The sequence below is a fragment of the Argopecten irradians genome, chromosome 4 (genome assembly GCF_041381155.1).
Source record: "Argopecten irradians isolate NY chromosome 4, Ai_NY, whole genome shotgun sequence".
Lineage (NCBI taxonomy): Eukaryota > Metazoa > Mollusca > Bivalvia > Pectinida > Pectinidae > Argopecten > Argopecten irradians.
Window position 1 is genome coordinate 13,158,146 of NC_091137.1, and position 13,834 is coordinate 13,171,979.

The 13,834-nt window shown below is 44.3% G+C and overlaps 2 protein-coding genes across 7 annotated transcripts in view; both read left to right on the forward strand.

Annotated features, from left to right (window-relative positions):
- The window catches only part of LOC138320657 (microtubule-associated protein 2-like), a 100,352-nt gene that overhangs the window by 73,617 nt on the left and 12,901 nt on the right, over positions 1–13,834 (forward strand). The gene's annotated exons all lie outside the window — the stretch shown is intronic.
- LOC138320656 (uncharacterized) lies at positions 7,810–10,845 on the forward strand. The gene has a single exon (XM_069263797.1). The coding sequence runs from the start codon at positions 9,001–9,003 to the stop codon at positions 10,396–10,398; it is 1,398 nt and encodes a 465-aa protein (XP_069119898.1). The 5' UTR covers positions 7,810–9,000; the 3' UTR covers positions 10,399–10,845.

Consider the following 13,834-nt stretch of genomic DNA (forward strand, 5'->3'; position numbering starts at 1 on the left):
TCTAACCCTGGGGAGTACTACAGGACAGTAACAACTCCCATCCCCACATTGGTCTATGTACAGGTCAGAGTTCTAACCCTGGGGAGTACTACAGGACAGTGACAACTCCCATCCCCACATTGGTCTATGTACAGGTCAGAGTTCTATCCCTGGGGAGTACTACAGGACAGTAACAACTCCCATCCCCACATTGGTCTATGTACAGGTCAGAGTTCTAACCCTGGGGAGTACTACAGGACAGTAACAACTCCCATCCCCACATTGATCTATGTACAGGTCAGAGTTCTATCCCTGGGGAGTACTACAGGACAGTGACAACTCCCATCCCCACATTGATCTATGTACAGGTCAGAGTTCTATCCCTGGGGAGTACTACAGGACAGTAACAACTCCCATCCCCACATTGGTCTATGTACAGGTCAGAGTTCTAACCCTGGGGAGTACTACAGGACAGTGACAACTCCCATCCCCACATTGGTCTATGTACAGGTCGAGTTCTAACCCTGGGGAGTACTACAGGACAGTACAACTCCATCCCACATTGATCTATGTACAGGTCAGAGTTCTAACCCTGGGGAGTACTACAGGACAGTAACAACTCCCATCCCCACATTGATCTATGTACAGGTCAGAGTTCTATCCCTGGGGAGTACTACAGGACAGTGACAACTCCCATCCCCACATTGATCTATGTACAGGTCAGAGTTCTATCCCTGGGGAGTACTACAGGACAGTGACAACTCCCATCCCCACATTGGTCTATGTACAGGTCAGAGTTCTAACCCTGGGGAGTACTACAGGACAGTGACAACTCCCATCCCCACATTGATCTATGTACAGGTCAGAGTTCTAACCCTGGGGAGTACTACAGGACAGTGACAACTCCCATCCCCACATTGTCTATGTACAGGTCAGAGTTCTATCCCTGGGGAGTACTACAGGACAGTGACAACTCCCATCCCCACATTGGTCTATGTACAGGTCAGAGTTCTATCCCTGGGGAGTACTACACAGACATAAACTCATCCCGTAACATGATCCCATACTACAGGACCACTCCCATTGATCTATGTACAGGTCAGAGTTCTATCCCTGGGGAGTACTACAGGACAGTAACAACTCCCATCCCCACATTGATCATGTACATGGTACGTCAGAGTTCTATCCCTGGGGAGTACTACAGGACAGTAACAACTCCCATCCCCACATTGATCTATGTACAGGTCAGAGTTCTAACCCTGGGGAGTACTACAGGACAGTAACAACTCCCATCCCCACATTGATCTATGTACAGGTCAGAGTTCTAACCCTGGGGAGTACTACAGGACAGTAACAACTCCCATCCCCACATTGATCTATGTACAGGTCAGAGTTCTAACCCTGGGGAGTACTACAGGACAGTAACAACTCCCATCCCCACATTGATCTATGTACAGGTCAGAGTTCTATCCCTGGGGAGTACTACAGGACAGTGACAACTCCCATCCCCACATTGATCTATGTACAGGTCAGAGTTCTAACCCTGGGGAGTACTACAGGACAGTGACAACTCCCATCCCCACATTGGTCTATGTACAGGTCAGAGTTCTAACCCTGGGGAGTACTACAGGACAGTAACAACTCCCATCCCCACATTGGTCTATGTACAGGTCAGAGTTCTATCCCTGGGGAGTACTACAGGACAGTAACAACTCCCATCCCCACATTGATCTATGTACAGGTCAGAGTTCTATCCCTGGGGAGTACTACAGGACAGTGACAACTCCCATCCCCACATTGATCTATGTACAGGTCAGAGTTCTATCCCTGGGGAGTACTACAGGACAGTGACAACTCCCATCCCCACATTGTCTATGTACAGGTCAGAGTTCTATCCCTGGGGAGTACTACAGGACAGTGACAACTCCCATCCCCACATTGGATCTATGTACAGGTCAGAGTTCTATCCCTGGGGAGTACTACAGGACAGTGACAACTCCCATCCCCACATTGGTCTATGTACAGGTCAGAGTTCTATCCCTGGGGAGTACTACAGGACAGTAACAACTCCCATCCCCACATTGATCTATGTACAGGTCAGAGTTCTAACCCTGGGGAGGGAGTAACAACTACTATGGACGAGTTCTACCCTGGGAGTACTACAGGACAGTAACAACTCCCATCCCCACATTGATCTATGTACAGGTCAGAGTTCTAACCCTGGGGAGTACTACAGGACAGTGACAACTCCCATCCCCACATTGATCTATGTACAGGTCAGAGTTCTATCCCTGGGGAGTACTACAGGACAGTGACAACTCCCATCCCCACATTGGTCTATGTACAGGTCAGAGTTCTAACCCTGGGGAGTACTACAGGACAGTGACAACTCCCATCCCCACATTGGTCTATGTACAGGTCAGAGTTCTATCCCTGGGGAGTACTACAGGACAGTGACAACTCCCATCCCCACATTGATCTATGTACAGGTCAGAGTTCTAACCCTGGGGAGTACTACAGGACAGTAACAACTCCCATCCCCACATTGATCTATGTACAGGTCAGAGTTCTAACCCTGGGGAGTACTACAGGACAGTGACAACTCCCATCCCCCACATTGATCTATGTACAGGTCAGAGTTCTAACCCTGGGGAGTACTACAGGACAGTAACAACTCCCATCCCCACATTGATCTATGTACAGGTCAGAGTTCTAACCCTGGGGAGTACTACAGGACAGTGACAACTCCCATCCCCACATTGATCTATGTACAGGTCAGAGTTCTAACCCTGGGGAGTACTACAGGACAGTAACAACTCCCATCCCCACATTGATCTATGTACAGGTCAGAGTTCTATCCCTGGGGAGTACTACAGGACAGTAACAACTCCCATCCCCACATTGATCTATGTACAGGTCAGAGTTCTAATCCCTGGGGAGTACTACAGGACAGTGACAACTCCCATCCCCACATTGATCTATGTACAGGTCAGAGTTCTATCCCTGGGGAGTACTACAGGACAGTAACAACTCCCATCCCCACATTGATCTATGTACAGGTCAGAGTTCTATCCCTGGGGAGTACTACAGGACAGTGACAACTCCCATCCCCACATTGATCTATGTACAGGTCAGAGTTCTAACCCTGGGGAGTACTACAGGACAGTAACAACTCCCATCCCCACATTGATCTATGTACAGGTCAGAGTTCTAACCCTGGGGAGTACTACAGGACAGTGACAACTCCCATCCCCACATTGATCTATGTACAGGTCAGAGTTCTAACCCTGGGGAGTACTACAGGACAGTAACAACTCCCATCCCCACATTGATCTATGTACAGGTCAGAGTTCTAACCCTGGGGAGTACTACAGGACAGTGTAACAACTCCCATCCCCACATTGATCTATGTACAGGTCAGAGTTCTAACCCTGGGGAGTACTACAGGACAGTAACAACTCCCATCCCCACATTGATCTATGTACAGGTCAGAGTTCTAACCCTGGGGAGTACTACATCCCCACATTGATCTATGTACAGGAGTTCTAACCCTGGGGAGTACTACAGGACAGTACAACTCCCATCCCCACATTGATCTATGTACAGGTCAGAGTTCTATCCCTGGGGAGTACTACAGGACAGTGACAACTCCCATCCCCACATTGATCTATGTACAGGTCAGAGTTCTATCCCTGGGGAGTACTACAGGACAGTGACAACTCCCATCCCCACATTGGTCTATGTACAGGTCAGAGTTCTAACCCTGGGGAGTACTACAGGACAGTAACAACTCCCATCCCCACATTGGTCTATGTACAGGTCAGAGTTCTAACCCTGGGGAGTACTACAGGACAGTAACAACTCCCATCCCCACATTGATCTATGTACAGGTCAGAGTTCTATCCCTGGGGAGTACTACAGGACAGTGACAACTCCCATCCCCACATTGATCTATGTACAGGTCAGAGTTCTATCCCTGGGGAGTACTACAGGACAGTGACAACTCCCATCCCCACATTGGTCTATGTACAGGTCAGAGTTCTAACCCTGGGGAGTACTACAGGACAGTGACAACTCCCATCCCCACATTGATCTATGTACAGGTCAGAGTTCTAACCCTGGGGAGTACTACAGGACAGTAACAACTCCCATCCCCACATTGATCTATGTACAGGTCAGAGTTCTATCCCTGGGGAGTACTACAGGACAGTGACAACTCCCATCCCCACATTGATCTATGTACAGGTCAGAGTTCTATCCCTGGGGAGTACTACAGGACAGTGACAACTCCCATCCCCACATTGGTCTATGTACAGGTCAGAGTTCTAACCCTGGGAGGGGACTCTCCCATGCTATACAGGTCAGTTCTAACCCTGGGGAGTACTACAGGACAGTACAACTCCCATCCCCACATTGATCTATGTACAGGTCAGAGTTCTATCCCTGGGGAGTACTACAGGACAGTAACAACTCCCATCCCCACATTGATCTATGTACAGGTCAGAGTTCTAACCCTGGGGAGTACTACAGGACAGTAACAACTCCCATCCCCACATTGATCTATGTACAGGTCAGAGTTCTAACCCTGGGGAGTACTACAGGACAGTAACAACTCCCATCCCCACATTGATCTATGTACAGGTCAGAGTTCTAACCCTGGGGAGTACTACAGGACAGTAACAACTCCCATCCCCACATTGATCTATGTACAGGTCAGAGTTCTAACCCTGGGGAGTACTACAGGACAGTAACAACTCCCATCCCCACATTGATCTATGTACAGGTCAGAGTTCTAACCCTGGGGAGTACTACAGGACAGTGACAACTCCCATCCCCACATTGATCTATGTACAGGTCAGAGTTCTATCCCTGGGGAGTACTACAGGACAGTAACAACTCCCATCCCCACATTGATCTATGTACAGGTCAGAGTTCTAACCCCTGGGGAGTACTACAGGACAGTAACAACTCCCATCCCCACATTGATCTATGTACAGGTCAGAGTTCTAACCCTGGGGAGTACTACAGGACAGTAACAACTCCCATCCCCACATTGATCTATGTACAGGTCAGAGTTCTAACCCTGGGGAGTACTACAGGACAGTAACAACTCCCATCCCCACATTGATCTATGTACAGGTCAGAGTTCTAACCCTGGGGAGTACTACAGGACAGTAACAACTCCCATCCCCACATTGATCTATGTACAGGTCAGAGTTCTAACCCTGGGGAGTACTACAGGACAGTAACAACTCCCATCCCCACATTGATCTATGTACAGGTCAGAGTTCTAACCCTGGGGAGTACTACAGGACAGTAACAACTCCCATCCCCACATTGATCTATGTACAGGTCAGAGTTCTAACCCTGGGGAGTACTACAGGACAGTGACAACTCCCATCCCCACATTGATCTATGTACAGGTCAGAGTTCTAACCCTGGGGAGTACTACAGGACAGTAACAACTCCCATCCCCACATTGATCTATGTACAGGTCAGAGTTCTAACCCTGGGGAGTACTACAGGACAGTAACAACTCCCATCCCCACATTGATCTATGTACAGGTCAGAGTTCTAACCCTGGGGAGTACTACAGGACAGTGACAACTCCCATCCCCACATTGATCTATGTACAGGTCAGAGTTCTAACCCTGGGGAGTACTACAGGACAGTAACAACTCCCATCCCCACATTGATCTATGTACAGGTCAGAGTTCTATCCCTGGGGAGTACTACAGGACAGTGACAACTCCCATCCCCACATTGATCTATGTACAGGTCAGAGTTCTATCCCTGGGGAGTACTACAGGACAGTAACAACTCCCATCCCCACATTGATCTATGTACAGGTCAGAGTTCTAACCCTGGGGAGTACTACAGGACAGTAACAACTCCCATCCCCACATTGATCTATGTACAGGTCAGAGTTCTAACCCTGGGGAGTACTACAGGACAGTAACAACTCCCATCCCCACATTGATCTATGTACAGGTCAGAGTTCTAACCCTGGGGAGTACTACAGGACAGTAACAACTCCCATCCCCACATTGATCTATGTACAGGTCAGAGTTCTATCCCTGGGGAGTACTACAGGACAGTAACAACTCCCATCCCCACATTGATCTATGTACAGGTCAGAGTTCTAACCCTGGGGAGTACTACAGGACAGTAACAACTCCCATCCCCACATTGATCTATGTACAGGTCAGAGTTCTAACCCTGGGGAGTACTACAGGACAGTAACAACTCCCATCCCCACATTGATCTATGTACAGGTCAGAGTTCTATCCCTGGGGAGTACTACAGGACAGTAACAACTCCCATCCCCACATTGATCTATGTACAGGTCAGAGTTCTATCCCTGGGGAGTACTACAGGACAGTAACAACTCCCATCCCCACATTGATCTATGTACAGGTCAGAGTTCTATCCCTGGGGAGTACTACAGGACAGTGACAACTCCCATCCCCACATTGATCTATGTACAGGTCAGAGTTCTAACCCTGGGGAGTACTACAGGACAGTAACAACTCCCATCCCCACATTGATCTATGTACAGGTCAGAGTTCTAACCCTGGGGAGTACTACAGGACAGTAACAACTCCCATCCCCACATTGATCTATGTACAGGTCAGAGTTCTAACCCTGGGGAGTACTACAGGACAGTAACAACTCCCATCCCCACATTGATCTATGTACAGGTCAGAGTTCTATCCCTGGGGAGTACTACAGGACAGTAACAACTCCCATCCCCACATTGATCTATGTACAGGTCAGAGTTCTAACCCTGGGGAGTACTACAGGACAGTAACAACTCCACATCCCCACATTGGTCTATGTACAGGTCAGAGTTCTATCCCTGGGGAGTACTACAGGACAGTGACAACTCCCATCCCCACATTGATCTATGTACAGGTCAGAGTTCTAACCCTGGGGAGTACTACAGGACAGTAACAACTCCCATCCCCACATTGATCTATGTACAGGTCGAGTTCTATCCCTGGGGAGTACTACAGGACAGTGACAACTCCCATCCCCACATTGATCTATGTACAGGTCAGAGTTCTATCCCTGGGGAGTACTACAGGACAGTGACAACTCCCATCCCCACATTGGTCTATGTACAGGTCAGAGTTCTAACCCTGGGGAGTACTACAGGACAGTAACAACTCCCATCCCCACATTGGTCTATATACAGGTCTCCCTATAGAGGCCACACTTCATCTAAAGATAAAGAGAGAATGGCTAGGAATTGGAAGTCTCAGTAATATACACAAACGCTTTCAAATACACTTGTCTAGAAATTTCTCTTCTCACAACTATTGGCCTGGTTTCAACAAAAGTTACAGTGAATGATCTATAAATTTTGTTTTCATTACGTACATGCTTTTATGTACCTATCAGGCTAATGTTGTTTAATGAAGTTTTCAAGATTTCTTATTACTTTTCTCTCTTAAAGAAAGTAATGAAGTGATGAATATCTTCATAAAAATGTCTTCAGAAAATAATGGAGTGATGAATATCTTCATAAAAATATCTTAAGAAAATAATGAAGTGATGAATATCTTTATAAAAAGAATGGGTCTCAAAATGTTTATTCAACACATATGCAATACTGTTCATATTTGTACAAAGTCAACAGTAAACCTGAACATTGCCAAAATGTAACAATATAAAGTTCAGATCTTTGTGTAAGTTCTGGGTTGTGAGTTCAAGTCTGAATATAACAATATAAAGTTAAGATCTTTGTGTAAGTTCTGGGTTGTGAGTTCAAGTCTGAATATAACAATATAAAGTTAAGATCTTTGTGTAAGTTCTGGGTCATGGGTTCGAGTCTAATGTAACAATATAAAGTTAAGATCTTTGTGTAAGTTCTGGGTCGTGGGTTCGAGTCTGAATGTAACAATATGAAGTTAAGATCTTTGTGTAAGTTCTGAGTCGTGGGTTCGAGTCTAATTTAACAATATAAAGTTAAGATCTTTGTGTAAGTTCTGGGTCATGGGTTCGAGTCTAATGTAACAATATAAAGTTAAGGTCTTTGTGTAAGTTCTGAGTCGTGGGTTCGAGCCTAATTTAACAATATAAAGTTAAGATCTTTGTGTAAGTTCTGGGTCATGGGTTTGAGTCTAATGTAACAATATAAAGTTAAGGTCTTTGTGTAAGTTCTGAGTCGTGGGTTCGAGCCTAATGTAACAATATAAAGTTAGGATCTTTGTGTAAGTTCTGAGTCGTGGGTTCGAGCCTGGCTGGTGGCACACTACTCTCGTCCACTTTCACTTGTATGATGCATTCGGCTAAAACAGAGTGAGTACAAAAATTCCATAAGTTCCTCAATACCTGGCACAGTTTCTTCTTGTTTACCACTTTTATAGTGTGTATTTATATGGATAATACTAGCATCAGTTAGATGCTTCAAATGTGTTGTGGTCACTTCTCAAGGTCAAAAGGTTAAAGCAAAGACTGGACTACTTAGGAAACTCTAATTCACCATAGCTTTGTGGGAGTGATATGATACATGTCTTTGTGTATACACCAACCCTTCCCAAATCACTTTGTTTTTTTATTCTTAAGTAATATCTCCTGTCTAGATTTATTGTCGGAAAAGCACGATTGCCTTAATCAAAAGGAAGTTTAAAGGTATAGAGGTAATTGGTTTTAGAAAGGTAGATTAGGATCTCGGGTGATTTGTACTACCAGCTAACAACATATATCCGTTAGCCAGAGTAGATAGTTTTAAGTCGGATTTGTTTGGACATTTAGTGGATTGGTCTGCACATGTGACTTATTTATTGTGTTTAGATTGACCAAATATATATCTATTCTCGATATCAGTAGTGATTGGCGGATAAGTTGATCATATCCTACGTACCTATAAGTCTGTATATCTACATTTAAAGTAAAAGTCAAGTGGATATAGACAAAGTGAACTAAAGCTATCAAAAGTCAAGCTTCTTCTGTTGGAGATTTTAGTTGATGCTAAAGGAACTTTTCTAGAGAAGAGGAAGTGAAAGAGACATAAAAATGGAAACAACTACAAAAAAACGTGGGCCGCGTGACAAGTCTAACTGGGTTCATCTGCCGAGTATCGACATGGGGTACCGTGGAAAGCCTAAAGTGAACTCTATGTCAAACACTCAGTATCAACCAAAACAGAGTTATAAGGAAGTCCCTTCATTTCCTGTCATCTGGAAAAGTGAGGCGAAGGTCAAGTCCATTGACCCTGAGCACATAGAGCGGACCAAAAAGAAACAGAGGGATTGGAACGATACCCAGCACACCAAGACAATCGTCCTCCCGAAAACCCATGCTAGTCGAGTCAAGGATAAGTGGGAAGGAGCCTGTGAAAATTCTGTAACCGGGAAACTTGAGATTCCAGTGACACCAAAGAAATTTGTTGGGAAACCTAAAGTGGGATCACTGGAGAATGCTGGGTATAAACCTGGGGGTGGAAACGTGGAAATTCCTGACGAAAGACCACAGTGGGACTCGAGTTCAAAGGTCGGATCACTTCTAAATATCCATTACATGCCAAAAACGGGATATGTAGAAATCTCCAATAAGAAATTCAACTGGAATGTGGAGTCAAAAGTGGGTTCGTTTGATAACATTGGCTACGTACCAACCAAAAAGCGCAAGAAAGCTATTGAATATCCCGTCAAATGGGAAGCTTCCTCCAAGGTGGGGTCTCTGGACAATAAAAACTATCAGCCAGGAGGAGGAAATGTACAGGTACTGACGGAGAAGAAGAAATGGAATGGCCAGTCAAAAGTGGGCTCCTTGCAGAATATTGGCTATCAGTCCGGTGGTGGGAATGTGGAATACAAGACTATGCCACTCAATTGGAAGGCGGAATCAAAGGTTGGCTCATTGGTAAACAAGACTCATAAACCCAAGGGAGGTAATAAGACTTACCACACAGAGGAACTTGTTTGGGACGTCTCCCCAAAAGTTGGATCTCTTGTCAACAAGAATTTCCAGCCGGGTGGAGGCAATGTGACTTATAAAACGGAGGAACTAGAATGGAAGGCGTCGCCGAAAGTTGGTTCACTAGAAAACAGAGATCACACGCCTGGAGGGGGAAATAAGACTTACCGGTCCGAGGAACTGGACTGGAAAGCTTCTCCGAAAGTGGGGTCTCTAGTGAACAAACATTACCAACCAAGAGGGGGAAATAAGGAATATGCTAGTGAGGAACTGAACTGGAAAGCTGAGCCGAAGGTTGGATCGTTACTCAACAAAAATTATCAGGCAGGGGGTGGCAACTTCCAGGTGGTGACAGAAAAACTACCGTGGAATGAAATTGTTGCAGAATCCATGGAAACGGGCCAAGATTCAGAGCCAGCAAACCAGACGGAGCAGACGCAGGTCTCTGAGGAATCGTCTGGAGAAGTCTCACTCGATCAAGAAGCAGGACAGTGATACATAGACTTCTCAGACACAATAGATGAAAATGCAATAAACTTTGATAAATGATAGGTGATAAAGTACAGGTGTTTAACAAATTGCTTTATTTCTATAAAATTTATGGCAAAAGACTGGTTTTAACCATAACAAAATAGCTGGAAATTTTTGAAAAGTTTATGATGAACATTTTTAATGTATTTTTACTTTAAAGCTGAGAGTAATGTTAGTGGTTATAGTGCTGTAGGAATATATGTAGATATAAACAATACTTCACTCATTCTCTCTATGTATTTGTGCAATATTTAACTTCATTGACCATTTATACATTATATACGAGTAGCTGCTTTAGTTTGTACATTTCTATTTTTGTTACAATCATGACAATTCAAAACTGCTCCTATATTCCTGTACCTTTTCATATTTTAATGACCTTGCAATAAACAGAACATTTAAATAATTACATATATGCATACCTTTGTGTGTGAAAGTATTGATAAATGAAAACAGATAAGCATTGACTAATGGAGGTTATAACGTCCTGTACTAGGATATACATATAACCCTGTAGACTGGGATGTACATATAACCATGTAGACTAACCCTGTAGACTGGGATGTACATATAACCCTGTAGACTAGGACGTACATTTACATACCCGTAGTAGACTGGGATGTACATATAACCTGTAGACTAACCCTGTAGACTGGGATGTACATATAACCCTGTAGACTAGACGTACATATAACCCTGTAGACTAACCCTGTAGACTGGGATGTACATATAACCCTGTAGACTGGGATGTACATATAACCCTGTAGACTAACCCTGTAGACTGGGATGTACATATAACCCTGTAGACTGGGATGTACATATAACCCTGTAGACTGGGATGTACATATAACCCTGTAGACTGGGATGTACATATAACCCTGTAGACTGGGATGTACATATAACCCTGTAGACTGTCGTGTTAATGTTACCTATATTTTACCTGTGAAGCAGCTGTTACTGCTACATCAGGAGATGCTGACTCTCCTGGAACTCCTGGTCTGATGATCATTGTACATTACACTACATGTTGTGATCTTGGATTGATTTGATTTTATGCCTAATTACCAAGAAGGGTTTTCTAAGGGCAAACCAGTATTTAGAGTAGTAGAAAAACCAGAGTTTCTGGAGAAAAACCACCAAACTGTGAGTATAAACTGGCCCACATGGGTTTTTAACTCACATTGTCTTTCCAGTTACAAATTGATATTGATCATTCCAGTTCTGAGATATTATTTATAACATTCCCAGATTTACAGGGCATTATCTGTTATGAAACATAACTTACATTCTGCCTAGAGCCTGTTATATTACGTAGGAATTGTTGATAAAACCCTTACCACATGCCAGGACCTTTAAATTCAACACTAATCCCTCTTCTGATGAAACATAGTTTATGTACATACACATGTAACAGAATGATCATTCAAATTGTTAGATATGTGATATACATGTAAGAGAGCAGTTTGTCAGTGTCTGTATGCCCTAGCTACTGGTCCTAGGTGAGAAATGTCAGAGATATACATGTAAGAGAGCAGTTTGTCAGTGTCTGTATGCCCTAGCTACTGGTCCTAGGTGAGAAATGTCAGAGATATACATGTAAGACAGCGGTTTGTCAGTGTCTGTATGGCCTAGCTACTGGTCCTAGGTGAGAAATGTCAGAGATATACATGTAAGAGAGCAGTTTGTCAGTGTCTGTATGGCCTAGCTACTGGTCCTAGGTGAGAAATGTCAGAGATATACATGTAAGACAGGGGTTTGTCAGTGTCTGTTTGCCCTAGCTACTGGTCCTAGGTGAGAAATGTCAGAGATATACAAGTAAGAGAGCAGTTTGTCAGTGTCTGTATGGCCTAGCTACTGGTCCTAGGTGAGAAATGTCAGAGATATACATGTAAGACAGCAGTTTGTCAGTGTCTGTATGGCCTAGCTACTGGTCCTAGGTGAGAAATGTCAGAGATATACATGTAAGAGAGCAGTTTGTCAGTGTCTGTATGGCCTAGCTACTGGTCCTAGGTGAGAAATGTCAGAGATATACATGTAAGAGAGCAGTTTGTCAGTGTCTGTATGCCCTAGCTACTGGTCCTAGGTGAGAAATGTCAGAGATATACATGTAAGACATCGGTTTGTCAGTGTCTGTATGCCCTAGCTACTGGTCCTAGGTGAGAAATGTCAGAAATATACATGTAAGACAGCAGTTTGTCAGTGTCTGTATGGCCTAGCTACTGGTCCTAGGTGAGAAATGTCAGAGATATACATGTAAGAGAGCAGTTTGTCAGTGTCTGTATGGCCTAGCTACTGGTCCTAGGTGAGAAATGTCAGAGATATACATGTAAGAGAGCAGTTTGTCAGTGTCTGTATGCCCTAGCTACTGGTCCTAGGTGAGAAATGTCAGAGATATACATGTAAGACATCGGTTTGTCAGTGTCTGTATGCCCTAGCTACTGGTCCTAGGTGAGAAATGTCAGAAATATACATGTAAGACAGCAGTTTGTCAGTGTCTGTATGCCCTAGCTACTGGTCCTAGGTGAGAAATGTCAGAGATATACATGTAAGAGAGCAGTTTGTCAGTGTCTGTATGGCCTAGCTACTGGTCCTAGGTGAGAAATGTCAGAGATATACATGTAAGAGATCGGTTTGTCAGTGTCTGTATGGCCTAGCTACTGGTCCTAGGTGAGAAATGTCAGAGATATACATGTAAGAGATCGGTTTGTCAGTGTCTGTATGGCCTAGCTACTGGTCCTAGGTGAGAAATGTCAGAAATATACATGTAAGACAGCAGTTTGTCAGTGTCTGTATGCCCTAGCTACTGGTCCTAGGTGAGAAATGTCAGAGATATACATGTAAGACAGCAGTTTGTCAGTGTCTGTATGGCCTAGCTACTGGTCCTAGGTGAGAAATGTCAGAGATATACATGTAAGAGAGCAGTTTGTCAGTGTCTGTATGCCCTAGCTACTGGTCCTAGGTGAGAAATGTCAGAGATATACATGTAAGAGAGCAGTTTGTCAGTGTCTGTAAGGCCTAGCTACTGGTCCTAGGTGAGAAATGTCAGAGATATACATGTAAGAGAGCAGTTTGTCAGTGTCTGTATCGCCTAGCTACTGGTCCTAGGTGAGAAATGTCAGAGATATACATGTAAGACATCGGTTTGTCAGTGTCTGTATGCCCTAGCTACTGGTCCTAGGTGAGAAATGTCAGAAATATACATGTAAGACAGCAGTTTGTCAGTGTCTGTAAGGCCTAGCTACTGGTCCTTGGTGAGAAATGTCAGAGATATACATGTAAGAGAGCAGTTTGTCAGTGTCTGTATGCCCTAGCTACTGGTCCTAGGTGAGAAATGTCAGAGATATACATGTAAGAGAGCAGTTTGTCAGTGTCTGTAATGCCTAGCTACTGGTCCTAGGTG

Bases quoted from the DNA above. Each gene is read 5' to 3' on its own strand.
- LOC138320656 (XM_069263797.1), top strand. From the start codon at position 9,001: ATGGAAACAACTACAAAAAAACGTGGGCCGCGTGACAAGTCTAACTGG.